Here is a 25,398-nt window from a genome sequence, read left to right on the forward strand (position 1 = left end):
TGCATTTTTCAAGGTTTGTGTGAATTATTCAAATTTCAATGTAGGTGCATTTGTAAATGACATTTCACTAGCAAATATGGAAACATTTTAGACTTTTGTGAAAACTACACCCTGTGGAAAGGTTTAAAAATGCAATGACATATCAATAACAGTACTAATAGTAACATAGTCCTTATGAGTTTTTCCAAGTTTATATATTTAAACATTTGTTTAAAAACAGCTTTAAAATTAATGTATTATAAAATTCACCTATTTAAAGTCTACAATTCAATAATGCATTTTAATATTTCCTAACGACTAATGATGTTGAGTATTTTTTTCATGTGCTTACTGGACATTTGTATATCTTTTTTGGAGAAGTGTGTATTTAAATCCTTTGCTGCCTGTTTTTAATTGGGTTATTTATCTTTTTAGTATTGAGTTGAAAATGTTTTTTATATATTTTAGATACCAGTCCTTTATTAGGTATCTAATTTGCAATTATATTCTTCCATTCTGTGAGTTATATTCTAACTTTCTTGATGGTATCTTTTTGTTAAAGTAAAAAAGTTTTTCATTTTGATGAAGTCTAACTCATCTATTTTCCTCTTGTTGCTTGTTGTCTTTGGTATCATAACTAAGAAGGCATTGCCTAACCCAAGACCACAAAAACTAACTTCTAGATTTTCTTCTAAGAATTTAACAAAGTTGAAGGATTCATGCTTCCTAATTTCAAAACTTATAACTAAGCTAAAATAATCAACATAATCTGGTACTGTCATAAGAATGACATATAGATCAATGAAATGTAATTGAGCGTCCAGAAATAAGCTCTTACATTTATAGGCAATGGATTTTAGACAAGTGTCCCAAGACCTTTCAATAGGCAAATAATAGTCCTTTCAACAAATGGCACTAGAATATCCATATACAAAAAAAAAAAATCAAACTGAACCTTTTTTCACACTGTATGCAAAAATGTGCTCAAAAGGGACCACAGACCTAAGTTGAAGAACTAAAATTATAAAATTCTTAGAAGAAAATATTTAAAGATTTTCTGATGTAATTTTTTAGGGAAAAAAAAGGGGGTATAATAAATCCTCTCTTTCATCTGATTTATCTAACTCAAAGTGTTCCCGTACTTTTTGTATAAACCTTGAGAGGAAGCACGTTTTAGCAGAAAGACAGAACAAATTAGAGGTGATAAAATTTGGCTCCCTTACCCAGTCCTGCATAGTATTTGCTGTCTGGCCTTGGACATGTCACTTACCCACCTAGGAATTAGTTTCCTCTGTTTATCATTTGGGTGGGTTCACTAGATCATCTTTAAGATTTCAGTAGGACCTTCTTTAGGGGTTCTGTGAACAAATTCAGCATGCTAAATATTGTTTAATTTTTGTATAAGCATACTAAGGAATGGAACAATACCCATTTCTAGCTTTTAATTCTAAATACTGTGATGAAAAGGTGTAAATTAAATAATCAGATTACCATTGATTGATAGGACCTATGTCTACAAGTTTAAAACAGTCATCACTTTTCCATCATAGTTGAGTGATAATTAGCAGGAGACATAGTTATCAACACTTAGCACATAGACGTGAAGACATTCACTGCTTATACTGAACAGATGGACTATAGATACTGAATCTTGTCATACATTAAATAATATGCCTTGAAATTATTTTCCAGATGTTTTAAGGTATAATTTACATGAGCCAAACCATAGGTTTCTAAGATGCAAAATGAATTCAACAGGGAAGATTTTCAAATAGTTATTTTTAAAGGAAAAAAGGGGAAAATTTTTGAGAGCTTTTTTAAGAGTTAGAACCCAAAAAATACCAAAGCTATATTTAGCAAAATGGCACACCTTCAAAAGCAGTATAGAAAAGGACTTTATATAGACACAATTTTTTTGACTAGGGAGAGTGGGAAGAAAAGCAATATGAATTCTCTCTTGATCTTAAATTCAAATTTGTGGGTCATTGAAGATAGCTACCAACCCAAAATGGAAGCCTCTTAAGTAGAAGGTCACTTCCTATGTAAGACTGTATTATAAAATATTTTTGAGCAATATACAAATGACCTCTATCCATAATGTAGCCTATATTATTTTGTTTTCCCACTTATAAGCTTTTTGGTATTATTTATGAGGTTATTTTTTGGAAATTAATACCAAGTGACATTGTTGAACTACTTATTTTCTAAAACCAACAAAGATTCGATTACATAGCTAAAAAGAGTAAAGCTGATATTTACCCAGATACTACAATGAACATTAGCAACATGTTCAACCTCAATGCTAATAGGTTTTAATTTATCCTTTTATGTTCTATGAGACGCTGCCTTCTTTCCTTGCAGTCAGAATTATTGGTGCATCCCCTATTCATCCATCCATCCATACATCCATCCTTCTTTCTCTACCTAAATACCCCATCTCTGCCTCCAAAATGTTTTGAGATTTCAAGTTATCCCATTCGAGGCTCAGGTAGGCAAGAGAATCTAGGATGCAGCTGAACAGCATATGGTTGGTGGGATTTACTTGCTGTTAGAAATTCATCTACTCATTCAACAAACATAGAGCACCTATTGTACTCCAGGCACTATATTGAGAGTTGGATTTACATAAAATCAAGAGATATGGCTCCATTTTTTTAAAAAAAATGTAATAAGGATATAGGCAGAAAACAAGTATATTACAAAATAATTACTCTAACCACCAATTAAGACAAATGCTTAAAATAATGTAGGATCATGTCCAGGAAATGAAGATCATTGTTGGATTGCTTGGTATACTTTTCAAGTAGTCTTCACATAGGTGGGTATGGATGGAAGTTTGGGGTGCAGTGAAAACACAGACGGTGGAGTGCTAAACTCTGCTTAGGAAATGACAGGCTGTTTCACAGAGAAGATACCTCTGAGCTGTCTTGATGGAGGACAGATTTTTGTCTGGCATATTGGTGAGTGAGGCATTTTGGTAAGAATGAGAAGCATGTTTAAAGCAGGGAGGTGAAATACCAAGTTAGGAGAGAACAAGGTAGGTTCACTGATCTACAACATGTTTGTATTATTGGACTATAAACTTCAAGGAGAAAAGTCAAACATATAAAATACTGAACTAGAACCAATGGCTAGAAGGAGAGAAAGAGAGAAAAGTTCAGGGAGAAAAATATCAATAGTAAGAGCCATAACAATGGAGCGGAAAGCCTTTGGGTACCATTTGGAGGTACTTAGAGTTTTGAGTTAGTACAAGAAAAAAATATCTAGCAACTAAAGATGACTGATAAGGAGAGATCTCCTTCTCACTGAAGGTATTCAAACCAAACCTTCTTAACTTTATGTCAGATTCTTGTATCAGCTGTGATATTGCACTAGTTCCATTAAGGCATTTTACAACTTTAAAATTCATTGAAATACTTTATAAAAACCTGTCACCAGCTTGTGTGACTGTATTTTCGAGAAGTCAAAAGGATTTTAATTCTGTGATCTTAAAAGCACATACCAAGTCCAATGTTTACATAGCAGTGTGTCAGAACATGCAACATCCAGGGTTGCACAAATAACCAAACTTTCCCTATAGTTTCTGCTTCAGTCTGGTTTCAGTTCTGCTCATGTGGACCCTATATAGGATAGTTTCTTTATCATGGGAGCTGTGACACTCATCTCTCCCATTCCATATCAATCTGCTGCTTTCCAGGATATGAATCTAGTGCAGGGTCCCTTTGACACTTGATTCTGTATCCACTCACCTTCCTCCTGTACCACCTGTTCTTTCTTGAAGATTTTCTTGAGTTTGGTCAATATACATTCTCTTGGGTTTGGTCATCAAGACTTATACTATCACAGCAGAAGGCTAATTTTTGCTGTGTACATCATTGCTCTAGGGTTGTTGGGTTTTTTTTCTTGTGACATTAAGGTTGTAAATAAACTATATAATTTTATACTACTCCTTATAGCAGTTTATTCCTTGAACAAATATTTGGGTCTACCCACAACAAGACAAACACCCTCCTTAGCACTGAGGACTAACAGTGCAATGATTAAGATGAAGTACTTTACCTTGTTGGGCTTATACTCTAATAAGAAGAGACCAACTAAAAACATGTAAAACAAATAAACAAAAACATAAATAATAGTATTTCAGATAATAAGCTTCACAAAAGGGCAAAAATAGCAGCTTAGTGGGATGGGCTGATTCTTTTAGCTATCAAGGTGAGGCAAGGACTCAAAAAAGAAGGTGGCATTTGGGCTAATGCAGAAATGATGGGAAGGAGGCAGGCAGGCAGGCAGAGGGAATGATGACCAGAGCCAAGGTCCTGAGGTGCTACTGACAGGGCTTCTTTAGGGGAGAAAGAGAGGATCAGTGTGGGCTGGAGCCTGGTGGGTGAGGAAGAGAGTTTGTAGGAGATGAAGCTACTGAAGTAGATGGGGGCCAGGTCACCGAAGGTCTTTTAGCCCTTGGTAAAATAATTGGATATTATTCTAATTGAAGTAGGAAGCCATTCAATATTTCATCTAGGAAACTGATTTACTAAAAATTATAGAGATTTAGGTGTATCACTGTGTAAGAACAAATGTAATGTTAAAGCTCATTAGGATGAATGACTTGTGGCTGGAGGGTTTTAAATGGAAAGTGAAATTGGCATTTTAACTCAAACAGATATTTCTGTTTCAACTGAACCACTCATGAATAATAGTTCAAATAAATTAAACAACCCACATCAAAGAGTATCTTAGCAGTTTTAATTATCTAAAGTTTTAAAATTAAGGATGGTTTGCATTACTTTATAGCAGTAGTTGATTCTTTTCTCAGTAGTTTGTAATGTGCTCTTACCAGATGTTACTCCTATTATCTGAATGAAAATAGATTCAGGTGACATTGTAGGTCATAGTTGTCATTGATTCCAAATATATTCATTCTCAAAACCCTCATCAACAAGGGTAGCATCTGTTGGAAAGAAAATCATCCCTTTTCTTTTGTTGTATGCTCATTATTTCCTCATTTAAGTTCTGTCACTACTGCAGTATCATACCTACAGTATAAAGCTGCCTTATTTTTTGTCAAAATGTTATCACTGTTGAAATTTCATTTCTACATGGTCAGCTTGCTGCCTTTTGCTAACAGCTGAATATGCTCAGAAGGACATTGTCACTTAAATGTTGAGTGAAAATAGCTTTGGACATTATTTCTTTCCACTCTGGTCCTATTCAAGGTAGCAGGACACTTTGGTATATAGCAACAATGGAACCTAGGGCATTGAGATTTCCTATATCAGCAAAGTGTTATTTGATACTTTGAACCAGCTACAACTTCAAATGCCATCTCTGCTTTCAGCGTATCTGATATTTGCTTGCTCTTCCACATCTGGTACAGGGAAAACTTGGAAACCATAAAATCCTTTAATGTTTGTGACTTGTTAAAATAGATTTAATTCCAGCAATCCCTCTTATGGGTAAATATCTTCTTTTGTCTTAATTCTGGAGATTTCCATCATAATTTTTAAGTAGCTCAGAAGTTGTCTTCTTATATCCATGGCAGCTAGTAGTATAAATTGCTTTCTTTCTTTTTTTTTTCCAGGAAGTGCTTCCAGACTGCACATTTTTATTTAGAGGACAGCACTTCCCCTCGAGTAATATCCACACCTCCAACACCTATCTTTCCAATTTCAGGTAATAGCTTAAAGTGTGACCATGAGTAGCTGGTAGATGTTGAATGAAAAGCACATTGTTGGAAGATTTGCTTTTATTGGAGTATTTTGCAGATGACCATAATGTAGATTAGTACATATTTGTATGGCACAAAATATTTATCACATCATGTATAAGGCACCTGTGTTTATATCCTGTTCTCATTAACTTTAAACATTCATAACCATTCAGATGATATGTCAAAATAATTTATAATTGTTCAGCCATAATATGTTTAAAAAATAAACATTTATAGAAATAAAATGTTAGTTAAGAGTAATGCTTTTACTCACTTCTATTACTTTAGTAGAAATCTAAGCAACAAAAATCAGACTAAATCAATGCAATAAATGTGAATAGGAGAAAATGACAAGAATAAAGTCTAATTCCTTTCTGATCATTTGAGTTTATGTGAGAAAAGGTTTGTTAACTACATTAGAAAAAAACTATGAAATGGTGGTAATAGTGAAAAAAATTGTATTACAAAAAATGTATGATTGCTTGAAACACTTTTGTCTCAAATGTTAGAATACTTGAATATTCTGAAAAACTTTGGCTATTTTTATCAGAATTTACCTGGATAACAATACTCAAAAATTAGCTAGGGTCTTTTTGATTGAGACAGCCACTGACCTTAGGGCTCACACTGTAAGTAAGATTACAACCACTTAATTAATTAATATTTTATAACATCTCAGATTGAAAAGTGGCAACAAAAAGTGGATTTGTCTAGAATTGTGTGAACTGGAGGATAGAGGAAAAAATGGGAAATAGAAGTTATCAAACCGGGAATACAAAAGAAGAAATTCATCTATGTGGTCATTTTAAAGAAGTCACTTTAAACTGTCTTATTGATGCTCCATATATTATTGCTAGGGGCCCAAATTCTACATGATGTCATCTTTTGAAATCTCATGACTAAAGAAAAATAAACAGAAGAAAGAGAAGCATTTTAATTTTTATATTTACATATTAATGTATGTTTTTATATATTTATATTATGTATAATATATATTAAATATGTATATATTTTCCTTTTATGCTTTATAAAGATAAGGAATAGGAGTGTTTTACTGTTTTTCCTATTTTGTCAACTCTGTGTCTTTAAACACCACTGTTTTATTTCTGCTTTTCTAGTTTATATTAAAAATACTGTACATACATTTTAGTATAGCAGAGTTCTCATTAACATATTTAAAATTTTGAAACTAACAGCTCTCAGTTATTTGTTACATTTTGATTCCCTTCATTTCCAAACATATCTCTTTTACATACCCCATCAGCGTGGGCATGCAGATTAACTCTAATATTACCCAAAGTCCAATATAGTTTATTATTAAAAAATACAATAATCAAAAATCAGGACCTTGTCCAGGAAATCCAAACCTGCCCACTTTGAATGTCAAAGGAGTGATGAAGGGCATCTCCTCATTTTACTTGCTTGGCTTGGCTTTCACGAGATTCACTCGTGATTACCTGAATATGCGTGTTTTCATGTAAAAGCAGAAAATGAAAAGATACGTAAGTCTCACTTACTTGCAGACCAATTAATAAAAGAAATTACAAAAATACCTGACTCAATAAAAATTAGTAGTTTGCTTATGAAAGGAAGTTGGTTGTGCAGGATAATATCAATGGATTTGAAGGACATTTACTAAAACTAATGATTTAAGTGCGACAAGTCATTTCTGTTTTCTTATCTAATTATAAAAGCTACTTCCAGGCAAGGTCCTTCTGTAGGTGTGAAGGTAGAATTGCACCTTTGTTTAGTATTTCTTAAGCTTCACTGACTAATTCAATTTTAGTATTCAGGTCCACTCATCTTAGAGAGAGAACAGATGGATTCCAATTTTTTTTATTCAACTAATTCTTGGTAACTGAAGCTTAAAAATATTAGATGGCCTAAATGCTGAACATCTGTTGATATAAATAACTGTTTCTAGTGAAATGTGTTTGATGTTTCCTTGTCAGAGAAATCACTTGTGAAATTGCATACTGTGAACTAGTAATATGTTTAATCTAAGAAAGTCTTTTCAGGAAAAGGAAAAAAATATCAGATCCAGTTAAAATAATTTGGCCCCTTCACAATTAATTAACAGATCCAGTGACTTTGTTTACATAGCATATTTTCAAGTTAGAATTCTTGAAATTTTACAGATTAAATGTCCCAAAGGCTTTTGACATTATCCTTAATGAATATTCTGCATATAAATGTTTTCCATTATTTATGGGGAAATGGCAAAAAATGTTTTCAAATGTAAACATATGACTATTTGACTATAAGACATTAAACTAACAATTGTATAAAACTTAAATTTTACTATATATTATGTTTAGTTCATAGTAATATTGAAAATATATTATTTCTGCATTTTTTCCCGAGAATTGACATATAACTCCCACTCATGTTAAAGAAAGTTGTCCATAAAAGATGCAGTCCATTAATAAGAAATGAGGCTTTGGTTATATTTACAAATTAACATTGAAAATAAATTATTTTCTATTTAAAAAGAACAAGCACATTCATTTCTGTTAAATTATCTTAACACAATTTCTTTATTCACTTAGATGATGTTGGAGCAATTCCAATAAAGCACTTTCCAAAGCATGTTGCAGACTTACATGCAAGTAATGGGTTCACTGAAGAATTTGAGGTATGATTTTAGTGTGTCTGTTTTAAATAATATAGAATATAGTAAATTTAAAAGATTTAGCAGTAGGCTATATCTTGACCTAAAGACATTGAGACCATTTTCACTTCTAGTAAAAATATTAGTTCTACAATGACTTACGTGTTTAAAGATGTGTCGTAGTTATCATATAATTTAGAAAATTGGTTTTCTATTTTAAAAGCTGAATTATACTAGTGGGAAATCAAAAACATTGTTAATTCTTTCCCGTAAAATACTTATCTCTAGTATTCTTTTTTATAATCTGAATTAGTAACACTGATTCCTTTTAATTTTCTAAATTATACTAAACTACTAAATTTCATAATTTTCAGCTCAAGTACATATAAATCCTTAATTGTAAGTTTTATATCATTATAAATATATAAAAACTTCTTATTATACAAGATAAAAATCACATAATTTTCTCAAGAAAATATACATTTCTAACATTTCAAAAAAAATTTGAACTTCATAATCAGCCAGAATTTTTCCAACAATATTCTGTTAAAATACTCTTAGAAAGGGCAGAGAAGTTTACTGCAAATTTATCATAGTCCACTGAGCTATCAGTTAAGCAGATTTTTCAAAATAGGGAGCCAAAAGTCCAAAGTTAACAATATCAACCATAAAAAATAAAAGCTACCATTTGTGAGCACCCTGTAATGTGTCATTGGATTGAAGGCTTCCACGTTCAACCTCTACCCAACTCTGGCAGCTATTTGTCATTATTTCTATTGATATTATTAATGAAGTCAAAAATCCATAAAAGTAATTAACAAGGGGTAAATAGCAGAGCGGGATTCAAACCCAAATCTGTAATTTTAAAATTCATGCCCTCAGCTCTGGCAACCCCCCTCCAGAAAGCATCATTTTGCCTTTTTGCCTCCCTCTGCCTAAACCCTAAGGGCTCTGTGGGCCTCCCTTTTTGAAGTGCTTTGAGCTCTGATCCTGATCGCAGACTCCACTCTCTCCTGATTCAGTCTCCCCAGTGCACTCAACGTCTGACCCAGGAGTCACAGCCAGAAAGATATATTTAAGGAAGAAAAATATCATAGATTAGAAAGCTTTAAAAAAATCAAAAGAAATAGAAGCAAAGTGTGTTATGTTTTTACTAAATTAAAAATAATAGAAATCAATGCATTTAATTCTAAAAAAAATTCCAAATCATAGCTACATTTAGTAAGAAAGCAGTGTGAGCTAACACCAAGTCAAGTGGAATAATATGAAGAATTACATATTTAAAACATCAAATTATTTTTTCTTACCATAAGCTAGAAGCTACTGGTGGTATAACTTCAATGTTAACTGACAGAAATTATCAGGCTTACATCAAACAAAATTGTAATTGCCATAAGGGAAAATATGCCAAAGATGGGTCTTATCTTCCAAATATTAAAAGAAATGAAACATAAGTAAAAATAAACAATTTCTAATAAAAGCTGGTGACAGTATAAGCCCAAAGGCAGTTTAATGGTTTTCATAATAAAATCATTTTAAATATCATTAAGTAGTCCATAATAATTAAATTAATAAAATAATCTCACATTTTTACTCAAAATGTTTTTTCTTAATTTCATTGCTTTTAACTCACAGTGTGATTAAAGGAAGCTTTTCATTAACTTAATTAGCTTAATAACTAATAATGCTACACCTTTTAAGTGGTTCATATATTAAATTCTTTTCAATTGTTCAGAATAACTTGTTGCAAAAGAGGCCTTAAAAGCTTATTTGGAGAGGGGCTGGGCCATTTACTAATGAATCAGATTGTATTGGGGTTACATACTTTCTCAGAAATTATAAGGCTTTTATTTTATTAATACTAAATAATTATAAATTCTAAACTAATGTATTTAGATAGAAAACATCTCTGAAAACCATGTTAATTCATTTTTAATAAAAAATTGGCAGAAATAGTTTTTCTGTGCCCATTGAAGTTTAAGCAAAAAAGATATCTACTATTTAAATATATAGACAGTAACGCTATCTAAATTCTATTTCAAAATGATACAGCATGTGTGATAAAAAAAATTAGGATATTTTTTAATATTTGACAGCTTTAAATCTGTTACAAACCACCTAATAGGATACTGTTTACTCTTTAAAATAACTCAAAAAAAAATAAAAACAAATAGTATATCACTAATTCAGAGTTTCAAATAGTGCTATAGTGGTCAAATAAAATTATATTTGAATATTAGCAAATCTGACTAATATCACAAAATGTGTTATGGAATATGTGGTTCTTCTCATCTGCATTTTAAAAAATCATCATATTATTACATCACTGTCCCCTTTTAAAGATGTTATTTTCTTCTTTTACATAATTTTAAGGTTCCAAATTATTAGACATTTTGATTTGCATGCAACTGTTTGAAACATTCTGTTTTGTTAGTATTTGACAAATGTATTTATTGCATGATCATAGTTTTCCATTGTAAACCTAATATGAACGCTTTTTTTTCTCATTTGTCGTGTGCTGTGGAATTTGATTTCTTTACTTTTTTGGCATTCATTTCCTCATTAGACACTGAAAGAGTTTTACCAGGTAAGGCATTATTTCACTGCATTTTATTTTAGCCAAGAAGTAGTTGTAACATGTAAAAAAAAAAAATTATTGTTTGCATAGATTATTTTGTTTGTTTTGTCTTCCCTAGTATATTTTAAGGCACTTTGTTTGACAGAGTATGTGCTGAAATGGTATGCATACAATTTTTTACAGGAAGTGCAGAGCTGTACTGTTGACTTAGGTATTACAGCAGACAGCTCCAACCACCCAGACAACAAGCACAAGAACCGATACATAAATATCGTTGCCTGTAAGTATTTCCTTAAGGGGACTCCATTATCATTGTCATTGTTGTGCCCTTATACAGAGTCCTGAAGTCATCTGACAGCAGACCTCAGTGTGGCTGTTCAGGGACCTTTGTATCAGGAAATAAGACTTGTGTAAGATAATACATAGCATTATCACTGTAACTTAAATACATCCTATAATTAATCACATCTGTTTCTTTTAAACAAAACAAACTCAAATTTTATTCCAGTCCTTTCCTCAGGCCCTAAGGACTGTACATCTCTTCTTGTGGTTTCTGTCATTATTGATATTCCATGGTCCCATTTCACATAGGATCTACTTACTTTTATGTGAATTTACCAACCAAAGGAGATTCCCTTTAGACTTTCTCTTTCTTCTTCTATCTTTACTTTTTCCTTCTTTTCTTGGCATTCTTCCTGGGGTCTTAGAAAGAATTGGTTGATACCTGCTGGATATGGTGAACACTGTTCAAGTGATGGGCACACTTACAGCCCTGACTCAAACTTTACAAAAGTGCTCCATGTCACGAAATTTTAGTACCCTTCATATTTTGAAATTAAATGGTTGGATTCCTCCTTTTTATTTCTTCCTTCCCTTTGTTTTCTTAGGCAATCTCTCTCCCTTCCTCCTCCATGAGCAGCTATGTGGTCTTTTTCATTAATGCAATTTTAATTATTTTTTTCTATGAAATTACTTTTTTCCATCTTCTTATAGGACTTTTGGCTACATCTGTCCTCTCTTATTTTCCTTTATATTCCCATCTATCTCTTGAAATTCATCCTCATGTTCTTTCCCCACTCAAAAAAAAAAAAGCTTCCTATATCCTTCCTCATATATTCAACAGGCCCCCTAGCTTCATATGAACACAATACTGCGAGCTAGGTTATTTAAATTCCAGTTCCATTCCAGTTCTGGAAGCCAGTGGAGATGCACTCTCTTCCCTTTTATTATCATGTTCACTTAAATAGTTCACATAGATGTTGCTTCTTTTCCACAGAGTTTACATCAATTTTTATGTTTTAGTAGAGGGATTTTAAGTTTGTCTTCGTCAGCTGAAACAACTGTCCTGGCAGCACATAAAACTCAGTTGCCTCTCAGAAGAGAATTGTTGTTAAACTTCCCTCTACAAGCTAAATAGAAAATACCCATCAGGTTATTAAAGAGGGGAAAGAGATTAGCACTTATTGAACACCTACTAAGTACCTGAACTGTAAATATTGTTTCATTTAATTTTTGAAACAACCTGGTAAGAGAGGCAAGAGTAGTCCTCTTTTATAGATGAAGAAAAACAAACAAGAAATTCTAAAAATATTAGAACCAAAACACAAAAATATATCAGCCTGGCATCCAGAACCATCTTTCCATTGTTGCCATGCATCTATTTCCATGTACATTCCTGTACCAGTATGAATTGTTACCTTCCCAGAAATGTTAATATCCCAGTGTTTTTATTTGTCATGGTTTGGTAAAGAATAAGCCTGTCCAGTGAAACTATCAAATTTCCTTCTAGTAACACTTTCCTTTCTCCTTACGTATCTGTTCCAAATAAATATAATCTCTCGTTAGAATGCAGTTAATCCCAAACTCCTTATTTCGACATATTTAAATAACCATAGTTTCCTTTTAATTGGCAATGCGGGGTCCGCCTTCTCTGTGCTTGGACAGCTGTTCTGTCTCCCTTTGCAGAGGCTCCTCCTGCAAGAGTGGTTTGCTGTAACCATTCACAGGAACTTCCTAGGGTCCTTTTGCTTCCTTCTCTACTTTCTCATGCTCCATCAACCTCCTGTTCAGACCACAGGTGTGGCATCCTTCCCTAGCTTTCTGAGGTCCCATCACTCTTCTGTCTCGTGGAGTGGCTCTCCATTGCTCAGAGCCCCAGTAACTATCTCTGAAATCCCACCTAAGAAGCGAACTTCAGATTTCAATTTCTAGTGAAACTTTTATCATCTCAGAGCAATATAGTTTCTGCCTTCATATCCTCCTGCTACTTTGCACTTCTTTCTTGACACCTGTGCGTTGCTTTCTGCGTATATGTCCTATTCTCACCTATTATGTTAGAAATTTTCCTGAAGGCAGAGATTTTCTTTTTAATCTTTGTCATCCCTGTATTCCCAAAAAGCCTATTAAAGTAAATGACTTTTTGACTTTGATTTTAACTGTATTAGATAAATTGTTATGCAAATATAAATGATATTTATGCTGAAAAGTAGTCTGTGATACAGTGAAATATATTCCTTTTTATTACAGATGACCATAGCAGGGTTAAGCTTGCACAACTTGCTGAAAAAGATGGCAAACTGACTGATTACATCAATGCCAATTATGTTGATGTAAGCATGTTTTAATTGAAAATTTTATATAGTTTATACTAGATTCTGAATTTATCATACCACAACACCATACATATACTAGTGTTTAATATGTGTTATTTGATAGATAATAAAAAATATAAACCAGCAGTAAATAATTAAGAGATCTATCTTATGAATAAAGGATTTCAGATTGAATCATACTCAAGCTCTTGTACTTAGTTTATCTCCTAGGTGAGGGAAGTAATTCAGGTTGGAATGTACAGTCAAGGTAGAACAAGTATATTCAGATAGTTTTATGACTTCTTGTATGTGAAAGGCAGGATCAGTGCTTATTTTTAATTTCTTATAGCTCCTGGCATGGTGCTATGTAGTATAGCAAATGCTCAATAAATCCTAACTAAAAAATGTTTGTGGCAGTACTCACTAAAAGGAAAATGTGATTATTAAACCAGTTGTCAGCCATCATAATTTTGAGTACTCTTCAGGATACCCAGCTTTGTGGAAATGAATGGAGCTCAGCAGGGATTGTAGACAACTCAAACCTACTGGTTTTCCACTGTGGTGACCTGAATGTCAATGGAACTCACTTATTTCCCTGATACTGACCTCATAGTCTAGCTACCTTCAGGTTAATGCTATGTGGAACACTGAATTAAAGAAGTGAGTGCGGAAGTGTGAGGTGGGTTTGTTGTAGTCAGCTGCTTCATGCTTCCAGTGGAGGCAATATAATTGTCAGAACAAACATGGTCTTGGAGTTAGCTGGCTAGCTGTGGGATCTTGGAAAGTCACTTAATTCCTCTGAGCTTCAGTTTCCTCATCTCCAAATCAGGAATAATATTTCCATTTTACATAGAGCAAGGATTAAGTTTAATGTTTGTAAAACATCTGATCCAAAATTGGGTGCTCAATGATGGATAACTATTAATGATTAGCACTTCTTAGTGCCACCAAGGAAAGTAAGGAGGTCATATTCCAGAGGTTTTTTAACTGTTATAGACAGCTGGGCCCCATTGCCTAAAATACATTTCAAAGCAGCACTATTAAGGACCAGACTTTAATCATAGTAAATAGATTTGAATTAAATGCACCTGGAAGAAAGATGCATAGAATTGTGGTTGTACCAAAGCAAAGAGAGCTCTTATTATTATTATTATTTACAAAATCATAAAGAAAAGTTGCTATCTTTGCTAAAACTATCAAGTTTTTCCAACTTTGCAAGTGTATTTTTTATGGCTTTCTTTTCTAGAAAAAGTATGCTGCTGACCTTAAAAATTTAAGTATTATACAGTTAAAGGTGGCATAAAAGTCAGTAAGAAATATTCATCATTTATTTCTTCAGGGCTACAACAGACCAAAAGCTTACATTGCTGCCCAAGGTCCACTGAAATCCACAGCTGAAGATTTCTGGAGAATGATATGGGAGCATAATGTGGAAGTCATTGTCATGATAACGAACCTTGTGGAGAAAGGAAGGGTATGTAGGTAATCTATCACGTCGTTCCCCAAAATAGTGATTAGAAGTGCTTTAAGTTAGTTTTAATAGAGTAGCATAAGGAAACAGCAAAAGTGATGAAAGCTAATTGGGAATGCTTTCTAGTAAATACAACAGCTAAAGGTCAACTATTAACATTATAAATGAAAAGATTTCCCTGTGAATCAAGCTATCTACCTTTTAAATGCATTCATACTGTGAAAAAAAAGTAAACGGACTCACTGAAAAGCAATGTAGAGTGAAGTAGATTTTAATTCACTGGACCTGGAATCTAGTCCTGGCTCTGCAGTAACCTGATACATCTGGCCTCTCTATCCTCATCTGAAAGGGGTAAGTTTGGACTACGTCATCTCAATCTTTTTCACCTATGTGATTCTATTCCTGGTATCTTCTATAAATAATTTGCAATTGCTCAGAAAGAAAATAAGATACTTAGAAGGGTGGATGAAGTTCGTTCCTTTCACTACCTTAGGCCTTTATTGATTTCCAGGACAACTTTTACACTGAGCATTTGAAATACAGAAATAGCATCTTTACTTTTTCTTTTACAGAGAAAATGCGATCAGTACTGGCCTGCCGACGGTAGTGAAGAGTATGGGAACTTTCTGGTCACTCAGAAGAGCGTTCAAGTCCTTGCCTATTATACGGTGAGGAATTTTACTCTAAGAAACACAAAGATAAAAAAGGTGAGTCAACAAATGACGGACATAATCAATTGAGTAACGCATTTGGTCTTTTTTTACATGAATGGTATAACCAAGACGGGTTAAAAATAACCTTATCTCAGCTACACCTTGATCCTAAAGGTTTCTGCTACGTCTTTAAATGCCAGCTGTGGCTTTGGAGCCAGATTGGTCGTGGTGCTTGTGGTTGCAGTGGGTGTGATACACAAATGCAAATCCCTGCCTCGTGTGGTAACTGCACAGGATACCCCTGAGATAATCCCAACATCCAACTAAAAAGAGTAGAGATTTAAATAAGGGAAAGGAAAAAAAAAGAAGAATGTATTTTTCAGGGTTCTCCAGTGAAACAGAACCAATAGGATAGAGAGATATAGAGATATAGAGAGAGATTTATATTTTTAAGGATTGATTCACACAAATTGTGGGGATTAAGGGATCTGAAATCTGTAAGGCAGGTAGGCTGGTAAGAGTTGATGTTGCAGTCTAGAGTCCAAATTCATCAGAGCAGCAGGCTGGAAATTCAGGCAGGGTTTCTCTGTTGCAGTCTTGAGAAGAATTACTTCTTCAGGAAAACTGTCTGACTTTGCTCTTAAAGCCTTCAGCTAATTAATTGAATCATGCTCACCCACCTTATGGAGGGTAATCTGCTTTACTCAGAGTCTACTGATTTACATGTTCATTACATCCAAATAATACCTTCACAGCAACATCCCGTGTGATTAGTGTTTGACCAAACAACTGGCCACCATAGCCTCTTAGGCATGTGGATGCAAAATTATCACAAATGACATTGTGCCCTTTTTGCTTCATATAGACTGCCAACATCAAGCTGTGAATCCTGACTTGATGTTTAAGAACCCCTATAACTTTCTGAAATAAAAAAAAAAAAAAAAAAGAATCCCACGTGTGTGTGTGTGCTACTGCTATTAGTTGTCTGAACTCTTCCAGGGCTCCCAGAAAGGAAGACCCAGTGGGCGTGTGGTCACCCAGTATCACTACACGCAGTGGCCTGACATGGGGGTGCCAGAGTACTCACTGCCCGTGCTGACCTTCGTGAGAAAGGCAGCCCATGCCAAGCGCCATGCAGTGGGGCCTGTTGTCGTCCACTGCAGGTGAGTCTAAGAGATGTGCCTGTAAACCCACAGATTGCTGGTGCTAACAGAAAGGAAATCAATAGAACAGAGTTTTTGCCAACATGGAAATGATTTCGGGAAGTCATGGGGATGAAATTATATGTTCATTTTTATAAGTATGAATCCCTAGAAAATGAGTGTGCCAGACTCAGAATTTGCTGAATATTTCAAAGCACCAGGTATTTTTATGATGTTTATTATTCGATTGTTGAATTGGATTTCGGCTTGTTAACCGTGTGAGGCAGGCAGAACAACCGTTTTTGTTGATAAACAAATACTCATTACAACATGTAACAGTGTGGGATAAAAATGTTTGAGACACAATCCCTGTTCCTAGGAGTTAATAGTCTGCTGTAGCGTTGTTATGCCGAGTGTACATCAGAGAATCCAAAGCACACAGAGTGTGAGAAATTTGGCAAAATAATTTTAAGGTGTTTTTAAAGACTTGGCAACCAAAATCCTTTACTCATTTTCCTGAGTTATTTCTAATACATCCTACTAAATGTAGTATCAATTTAATGGTACCCAAGAATTCTAATTTCCAAAACTTGCTTGATAAATAGAAATAATGATATTTTGAAGAAAGAGGAAGAAAATACGTTAGATGTTATCCTTTAATAGTTTTCAGTTAAAATAATAATAGCAATAAATGTTTACGGAATGCTATGTACCAAGCTTTATGAACACAAAAATTAAATTCATTTCTATCTGCAGTATTTTTGTCAAAGCAGTGTCTGTTTCTACAGAGGCAAGTGTTTTCCTTTGATATACAGCTTATCTGACACATTCTAATTACCTATTTCAGGAGTTATCCTCAGACAAAGTTTGAGAGACCTATCTTGACTTTTTAAAATCTGTTTGCCTGAGGAAAACAGGAAGATGCAAGAAAAATAGCTCTGAAGGTCAGGGATTGTTTCTTAGCAAATGGAGAAGGACCAGGCTATTGTGCAGAGCAGGTGCTAATTTTCCACTCTAGCACTTCCCACTTGTCGGAACATTTGAAAAGAATCCCTGTCTGTGAATTCTGTCCCTCTGGTAGCGGCTTTGAAGAAGTCGACAGATAATGGCCCTTTAGAAATGACTGAAGTTATGCTTTATTCTCGCAATCTCACTGAAATGATATTTTCAGCTGAAAGCTTTATCAAATTCTTTTCCCTATTAATGCAGAAACCTTTACAAACATGTCTACCTGGAAATACAGACCCAGGGACCTTTGCTTTTCAGAATTTGGTGAAGCTGATGCTTTCATTTTTCTCAAACTACATGTCTATTTGCTACACTCTGATACATAATATTTTCATTGTATAATATATAATGAATAATAAATGCAGTTATTGAAAATGTAAAACTCTCCAACAGAAATAGGTTGTTTTGCATTTAAACAAATGGCAAAAAAAAACTTAAAAAGGGACTTTTAAATTTGTTATTTAAAGCATTATGTTCAACTACTAAACTGTTTATAATTTTGTATTGCTAAATTTATTATATGCCTCATTTTCTTGGGGAAGGAAATTATTTTAATGAACATGACAGTAGTGACATATCTTTAAATTTATTTTATGCTTAATATTGAAATATTTCTTTCTTTGTATTCTATTCAGTGCTGGAGTTGGAAGAACAGGCACGTATATTGTGCTAGACAGTATGTTGCAGCAAATTCAACACGAAGGAACTGTCAATGTATTTGGCTTCTTAAAACACATTCGCTCACAAAGAAATTATTTGGTACAAACTGAGGTATGATTAAAAAAGATAATTTTATTCATCTAACATATGCAAACATCACTAAAATGTAGGTGTATTCATCTCCTAGGACTGCCACAGCAAAATATTACAAACTGGGTGGTTTTAATAGTGAGTACATGTGGTTTTTGTTTTTCCATTTTTGCGATACTTCACTAGGAGGATGGTCTCCAGTTTCATCCAGACTGTAGTAAAAGGTATTAATTCATTTTTTTAATGATTGAGTAGTACTCCATGGTGTATGTATAGCACATTTTATTAATCTACTAATGAATTTATGGGCACTTGGGTTGATTCAACATCTTTGTGATTGTGGATTATGCTGCAATAATCATTCTAGTGCAAATGTCTCTTTGACTTTTTTTTCCCTTGAGTAAATGCCCAGTAGTAGGAGTGCTGGATGAAATGGTAGGTCTATTTTTAGTTCTATGAGGTATCTCCATGCTATTTTCCATAGAGGCTGCACTAGTTTGCAGTCCCACCAGCAGCGTACAAGTGTTCCTTTCTCTCTTCATCCACACCAGTATCTATTGTTTTGGGACTTTTTGATAAAATTGAAACTAACCAATCAGCACTCATGTGCACAGATGGAAGTAAAACTCAAATGGAAATCATGCAGGTGGGAGTGCGTAGAGAGGATGGGTGAAATCTTTTCTATCAGATACAATGTACACTGTCTGGGTGATGGGCACACTTATAACTTTAACTCAAGCAGTACAAAAGCAATTCATGTAACCAAAGCATTTGTAACCCTGCAATATTCTTCAATTAAAAAAGAACAAAAACAACATGTACTTTTCAGATGGCATCAAACTAAACAAGTAACCAATGAAGGAGAGAAGAGTCTTAATTTTAATCAGAGGATGTATATTCAATGACAATGGGACTAACTCTAATTCGTTGGAATGTCGGAAACATTCTGAGACGGTGCCACAATGCTGTAAAGGAAAAGATGCATCATGTCAAAAGAAATTTAATTCCAATCAGAATGCAAATTATTTGAAGACAGCAACCATGTCTGTCTCGCTGCTGTGTCTCCAGATCACAGAAGTGTTTTGCACAAAGAAGGTGCTCAGTAAACAAATGACAAAATTGATGGTAAACAATGGAAATTAAGCACACTTTAAATGGCACAAGTTTTTAGGCAAACTGAAGATAGTCATTAAAAAAAATGGCACAAATTTATACAGAGAATTTTAGAGCAGAAAATGATGACATCTATTTCAGGTAGATTTTTTTTTTTAAGTAATCCATACAAAGTGGTAAAAGAATAAAAGGAACCCCATCTCCACCAAAAAAAAAAAAAAAAAAAATCAACCAGGCATGGTGATGCATGCCTGTAGTCTCAGCTACTTGGGAGGCTGAGGTGGGAGGATCACTTGAGTTGGAGGCTGTAGTGAGCTATGATCACAACACTGATTCCAGCCTTGGGGGAAAGTGTGATACCCTATCTCTAAAAAAGATAAAAAAGAAAGAATCAAAGAATCCACAGAAAGAAAGTCTGCCTGGGTAGAGAAGAGAGCACACAGTTAAAAATATAAATTAAAACGTAGTGAAGATATTTTTTCTAAATCCTTTCATTCTCTGAAGTCTCAAATCATCTGGTGTCAAGTGAAAGTTAAAAAACGGTTGAAAAATAGAGACTCAGTCTCCCTTTCTAGCCATCCTAGTTTGGAATTCCTTCTTAAATAGCAGCTTACAAATATCTCCTTTTTATATTATCTTACATCACTTAATTTTTCATTTAAGGAGAATATGAAGTTCACCCAAAAGCAGGTTCCAATGTCAGAGACTGATTTTCCCAAACCAGACCTGTGGCTCTCTTTGGAATAAGCAATAAATTCTATCTCCCAAGTAAAATACTTCCTCACATTGTAAGAGACTAATTTTACAAGAACACCCACAATAAGTTAAACTCAAATTCAATTTGAAGCTAATAATTCCATCCCCTTTTATTATTTTTCAAACCATCCTGTCTCCCCCCAAATTATATAACTGTTAACAATTTTTTAAATGAAATTTCAGACACATATAACCTTTCAATTATAGCAAATTCAGTTTTTCATCAGAACCTGATGTCATTACTGCAAAAGTTATTCTCTAATAAAATTACATTTTAAAGTCAGCCATTAAGTCAAAAAAATATGAGGAAGACTTAGAGGGAGGAAATGCAAGAATGCTGAACATACTGCTAAGTGTAGCTTAATAAAGAGGGTTTCCGAAATATGAATTATACTCCTTTTGGAAAGATTCATTAATTTATAGTGATTATCGTTTCCCATTTAAAATTGCAATTGACTTGTATTTCTTTCATTGAATACTTTAAGTTCTGCCTCCCATAAGCTGATTCTGCTATTAATACTGAGGAAAAGTTATGAATTTTAAAGTAATGCAAAATAATAAAATAAAAATGATGTGCTTAAAAAAAAACTGGGTGGCTTAAAACAACAGAAATGAATTGTCTCCCAGTGCTGGAGTTAATAGGCTCTGCTCCTTCAGAAGCTGCTAGGGGAAGGTTCTTCCTTGCCCCTTCCAGCCTCTGATAGCTTCAGATGTTCCCTGGCTTGTGACAGCAGGACTCCAATGTCTGCCTCTATTTCTATATGGCTGTCTTCCCTCTGTGTCCCCCTTATAAGGACACCTGTCACTACCCTACTTCAGGTGACCTGATCTTAACTAATTACATCTATAATGACCCTATTTACAAATAAGATAACATTTTGAGGTACTAAGGGGTTAGAGCTTCAACATATCTTCTTGGGGGACACAATTCAACCCAAAACACCAGGTAACTACATATATGCCATGAATGGGCCTGCTAAATTTTATCTGTTTTGTGAGCAAATTGGAAATAATTGTTTAAAATGCTGCTGGAGAAGATTCAGAAGAAGAGTAATTGAATCAGTCAACGCTCATCCTTGCTAGTAAAAACCTCAAGTTATTCATACATCTAGTGAATTAATGGATTCACTTTTATGTTTAAATTGTATGGATTGTGCTTCAATCATTCCCTTTGTAAAACCATATAATTTACCTACATATGACATAGGATAAAGTCTGAAAATATGTATTTTATTTTTACTATTTCTAAATAAAAATGAACTTAAATTAAAAACTATGGATGGCATCTTGAAAGCCGTAAAAATAAATAAATAAATAATGACTGAGTGAGCTTCAAACCAAACCAAACCAAACTTCTGTCAAGCAAGTGGCATTCTGGTTAGATAAGACCAAGGAAGAGTCCCATATATGAAATATAAGAGAATTTTTAACAACTGTATATAAAATTGAGCTAAATTATATATGACAGGCTAAAAGGAGAGTTGGAGTTGCCGGAAGGGGAAGACCCATCAGAAGTGTAGGAGTCAGGAGAGCCAAGCCCTCCCACAAAGTGTAGCAGGGGTGTTGGGTTTGAGGGGTAGGCAGAGGGGATGTTGCTTTGCCTCCCCAAATCTTCCTACCTCCTGCCCACAAATGTCAACACTATACAATAAATAAAAAGGTAAGGAATGAGAAGAGGTTGTTTCTGTCATGACCATCTCTTTCCTTTCTGACTTCCTGCCAGGTCCATAAGCAGTCAATCCATTGTGGGGTTTTCCTCCCTTTCTGTGAGACTCTCTTTGTGTCTTGGGGGAAGGGACTACTTTTGTACATACATACGAGTAAAGAAAACTTAAAGTAATGTCCCTTTTTTGTCATTGTTTTGCCAGGAACAGTATGTCTTCATCCACGATACACTGGTTGAGGCCATACTTAGTAAAGAAACCGAGGTGGCGGACATTCATATCCATGCCTATGTCAACGCGCTCCTCATTCCTGGACCAACAGGCAAAACGAAACTGGAGAAGCAGTTCCAGGTGAGTTTTCTTGGAAACCTCTTGGATGTCACCACAGAAATGAATGTCCTTGCATCTTCTCATGTGAGTCAACAAGGTCATGTGGATGGGTTGAGATCAATGTCGATACAAAGATTTTATATTTGAACCATCCTTGTTCTTTACAATAGGTTACAATACCACGCAGTAAATTTCAAGGAGAAATGTTAATTCTGACTGGGGAGCAAGAGGAAAAGTTCTCAGAAACCCTAAACAAACTTTTATAAATGCAAACTTGGTTCAGGAAAGGGAGGGCACAGAGCATAACAGAATGAACAGACATAACATATAATACAGACCTTACAAGTGCTCTTTTTACTTTGAAAAAAACCAGACCACTTAAGCATGAGTGCTGTGGCTCAGGCTGTTCCTGCTACTCTTTGGAAAAATCTGTGTCTCACTTGAAACCCCTGAAACAGAGAAGGCCACGCCTGAACAATAGCTCCTTCAACCCTAGTTTCTCCCACTTGCCCTGTCTCGAGCAGTAAACCAGAGAGTAGAGCATGTTTTGTTCTGTACGATACTTCCCACAGCACTAGTTCTCTGACTTTCAGAAATCAGTAAGCAAAGAATTCAGAAAGTGGGCGTTGCCAGACCTGCCAGCTGGGACCAAAGTATTTACCCAGTTGCAGATTTCCAACTTCTGCAGGAGGGGAGTAGGGGGACACGCGGGGTGGGCAGGGGGGTGCGGTTGCTGTCTTGCTCCACGTTATTCCTATTCTATCCTCTTACTTCTCAGAGTTCCTAGAGAAACAGGGCCAATTTCTGAAGAAAGACTATCTGGAAATAGATAAAAACCCAGGAGAGTTAACAAACCTTGAAATTTCACTTACTTCTGCTTTTCCCCAGCCTACAACGCATAATAGAAGTTAGCTGCCATGCATTGCCTCAGGCCTTTGCCTTCTCAGTCACTACTTTTGTGCTTTTGGAAGTATAAGAGAAAGATGCCAGGTGAATGCTGAACTTAAAAACTCTGGTATTAACTGATCAGCACCTAAGTGGACACATAGGAATTACTATGGGTAATTCCTATTACCCATAGTATTAGGCAGGTGGGAGGGGGAAGAAGAGGATGGGTATATACATACATAATGAGTGAGATATGCACCGTCTGGGGGATGGTCACACTTGAAGCTCAGACTTGAGGGGAGGCAAGGGCATTATACGTAACCTTAAAATTTGTACCCCCATAATATGCTAAAATAAAAAAAAACTGTTCTCAGAAATACATAAATGTTTTGCTGAGCCGAGCTTATTTGAGTCACAAAGGAAAGCTTATAGCAGTGGTCTCCGACTTTTTTGGCACCAGGGACCAGGTTTATGGAAGATAGTTTTCCCACAGATGAAGGGGTGGGGTTGAGCGGGGAATGATAGAGCTCTGCAGCCCATTCCCTAACAGGCTACAGACTGGAACCAGTCCACAGCCCGAGGGTTGGGGACCACAGCTTTAGTGAGAAAAAAGTATGTACTTTGGATTTCTGAAACTGAAAATAAAAAAATGTAAAATATTAAAATTAGGTGTTAAGATAGCTTTTCCCTAATTATACACACACACACACACACACACACATACAGACATGCATGTGTTACCCATTTTCAACAAAATTCTCATTTAAATATGATTTGCCCCTATGCAATTGCATAAAAGAATTAATATGGCTTACGTTGAATAATCCAGGATCAAAATGAAAATATGAATAAGATCAGAATACAGTTAAAAAGAGAGATATTTGACTTTATTTCCTGTTAATATCATAAGTAGGGGAATGTAAGTGCATATGTGTTTACTGGCCTATAAAAAAAATTATTCAAGTTTATGCATAGAAACATTTCATTGAAATATACTGCATGTCTGTGAACAAATACTTACCAGACATCTACCAGATGCCAGGCTTTTGTTTTCAGTACTAGGATACAAAATTAATTTTTTAAAAAGAGAACACACCCAGCATCTACTCTCATGGTGTTTGCAGTCTAATGGGGGATACAGGTGAGAAAACAGACAAACACAAAGCAGTGTGGAAAATGCCATTACAGAGGTGAAACAGGGCACTGTAGGAGTACAGGTAAGGATGCAATTTATCATGGAAGAATTGTATAAAGCCTGTTTAAGAGTTGAACACAAGGCTTGATGATTCATTGGACACTGCAGAAAGGCAAGAGAGATGAGCATAACTACTCAGATTCCACCTTGGACAACTGGGAGGGTGGTGATATCATTCACTATGAGTGAGAATTCAGGAAGAGGTGCTTGCTGGAGAGGTGTGTTGGGGCAGAAGACAGTGGGATTACTTCTCAATCTTCCTAAGTTTGAGGTGCTTGGGAAGTATCTCAGTAAACATGTGTAGTTGGAAGTTGAATGCCGCGTCTGAGGCGTAGGAGAGTGACCATGCCTGGAGAAATGGATTTGGGAGAGATCAGCTTAAAGATGGTTACTTGAAGGCTTAGAATTGGATAAGATAGCCAATTAAAAATGAGGCCTTTAAGAAGGCTTGGGAAAGATTATTTAAGAAAAATTGTAATTAAATAATGAAAGGCTAGCCCACAAAAGAAAGAAAAAGAAAGCATCAGAGGGTGGGAGGAAATATGGGACAGTGGGATAGAATAGAATATAAATAAATAATGTTTCAGGGAGGAAATGGACAAGATGGTAAATGCTAATGACAAATCAAATATGTCATCGATGGAGGAGGAAGAGGCCTTTGATTTAAGCGTGAGAATTTTCCTAATATCCTTTATCAGTTAGTCTGCCCTTCCCTCACTAATTTGTAGTGTCCTTTCTATCACATAGCAGATTTCCTCATATGCATGATTCCTCTAGTTGATTCATCAGTTTTCCATTACTGTTATAATATTTAATCAGTCTTCCATATACAGTACGAAAGAATTCTATCCCTTATTCCTTCTTTTCCAGTATAGTTTGGATGATTTGGGCTCTTGACTTTACTATGCTAAATGAAAATGTGTTCTCCTGCTGAAAATTTGTTTGATAGCACATTGACTTTT

General features: G+C 34.8%; 1 protein-coding gene across 4 annotated transcripts in view; it reads left to right on the plus strand.

The window, feature by feature from the left end:
- The window catches only part of PTPRZ1 (protein tyrosine phosphatase receptor type Z1), a 183,634-nt gene that overhangs the window by 145,361 nt on the left and 12,875 nt on the right, over positions 1-25,398 (plus strand). For 2 of the 4 annotated variants that reach the window (XM_020289754.2, XM_076006574.1), the window contains exons 14-23: positions 5,558-5,649; positions 8,236-8,321; positions 10,864-10,884; positions 11,059-11,155; positions 13,402-13,484; positions 14,806-14,940; positions 15,510-15,644; positions 16,590-16,753; positions 18,376-18,511; positions 22,228-22,374. In XM_020289754.2, coding sequence (XP_020145343.2) covers positions 5,558-5,649; positions 8,236-8,321; positions 10,864-10,884; positions 11,059-11,155; positions 13,402-13,484; positions 14,806-14,940; positions 15,510-15,644; positions 16,590-16,753; positions 18,376-18,511; positions 22,228-22,374 — 1,096 coding nt within the window. The remainder of the gene's footprint in view (positions 1-5,557; positions 5,650-8,235; positions 8,322-10,863; positions 10,885-11,058; positions 11,156-13,401; positions 13,485-14,805; positions 14,941-15,509; positions 15,645-16,589; positions 16,754-18,375; positions 18,512-22,227; positions 22,375-25,398) is intronic. The other 2 variants (XM_076006573.1, XM_076006575.1) reach the window with 1 other exon arrangement.

The sequence above is a fragment of the Microcebus murinus genome, chromosome 9, assembly GCF_040939455.1.
Source record: "Microcebus murinus isolate Inina chromosome 9, M.murinus_Inina_mat1.0, whole genome shotgun sequence".
NCBI lineage: Eukaryota > Metazoa > Chordata > Mammalia > Primates > Cheirogaleidae > Microcebus > Microcebus murinus.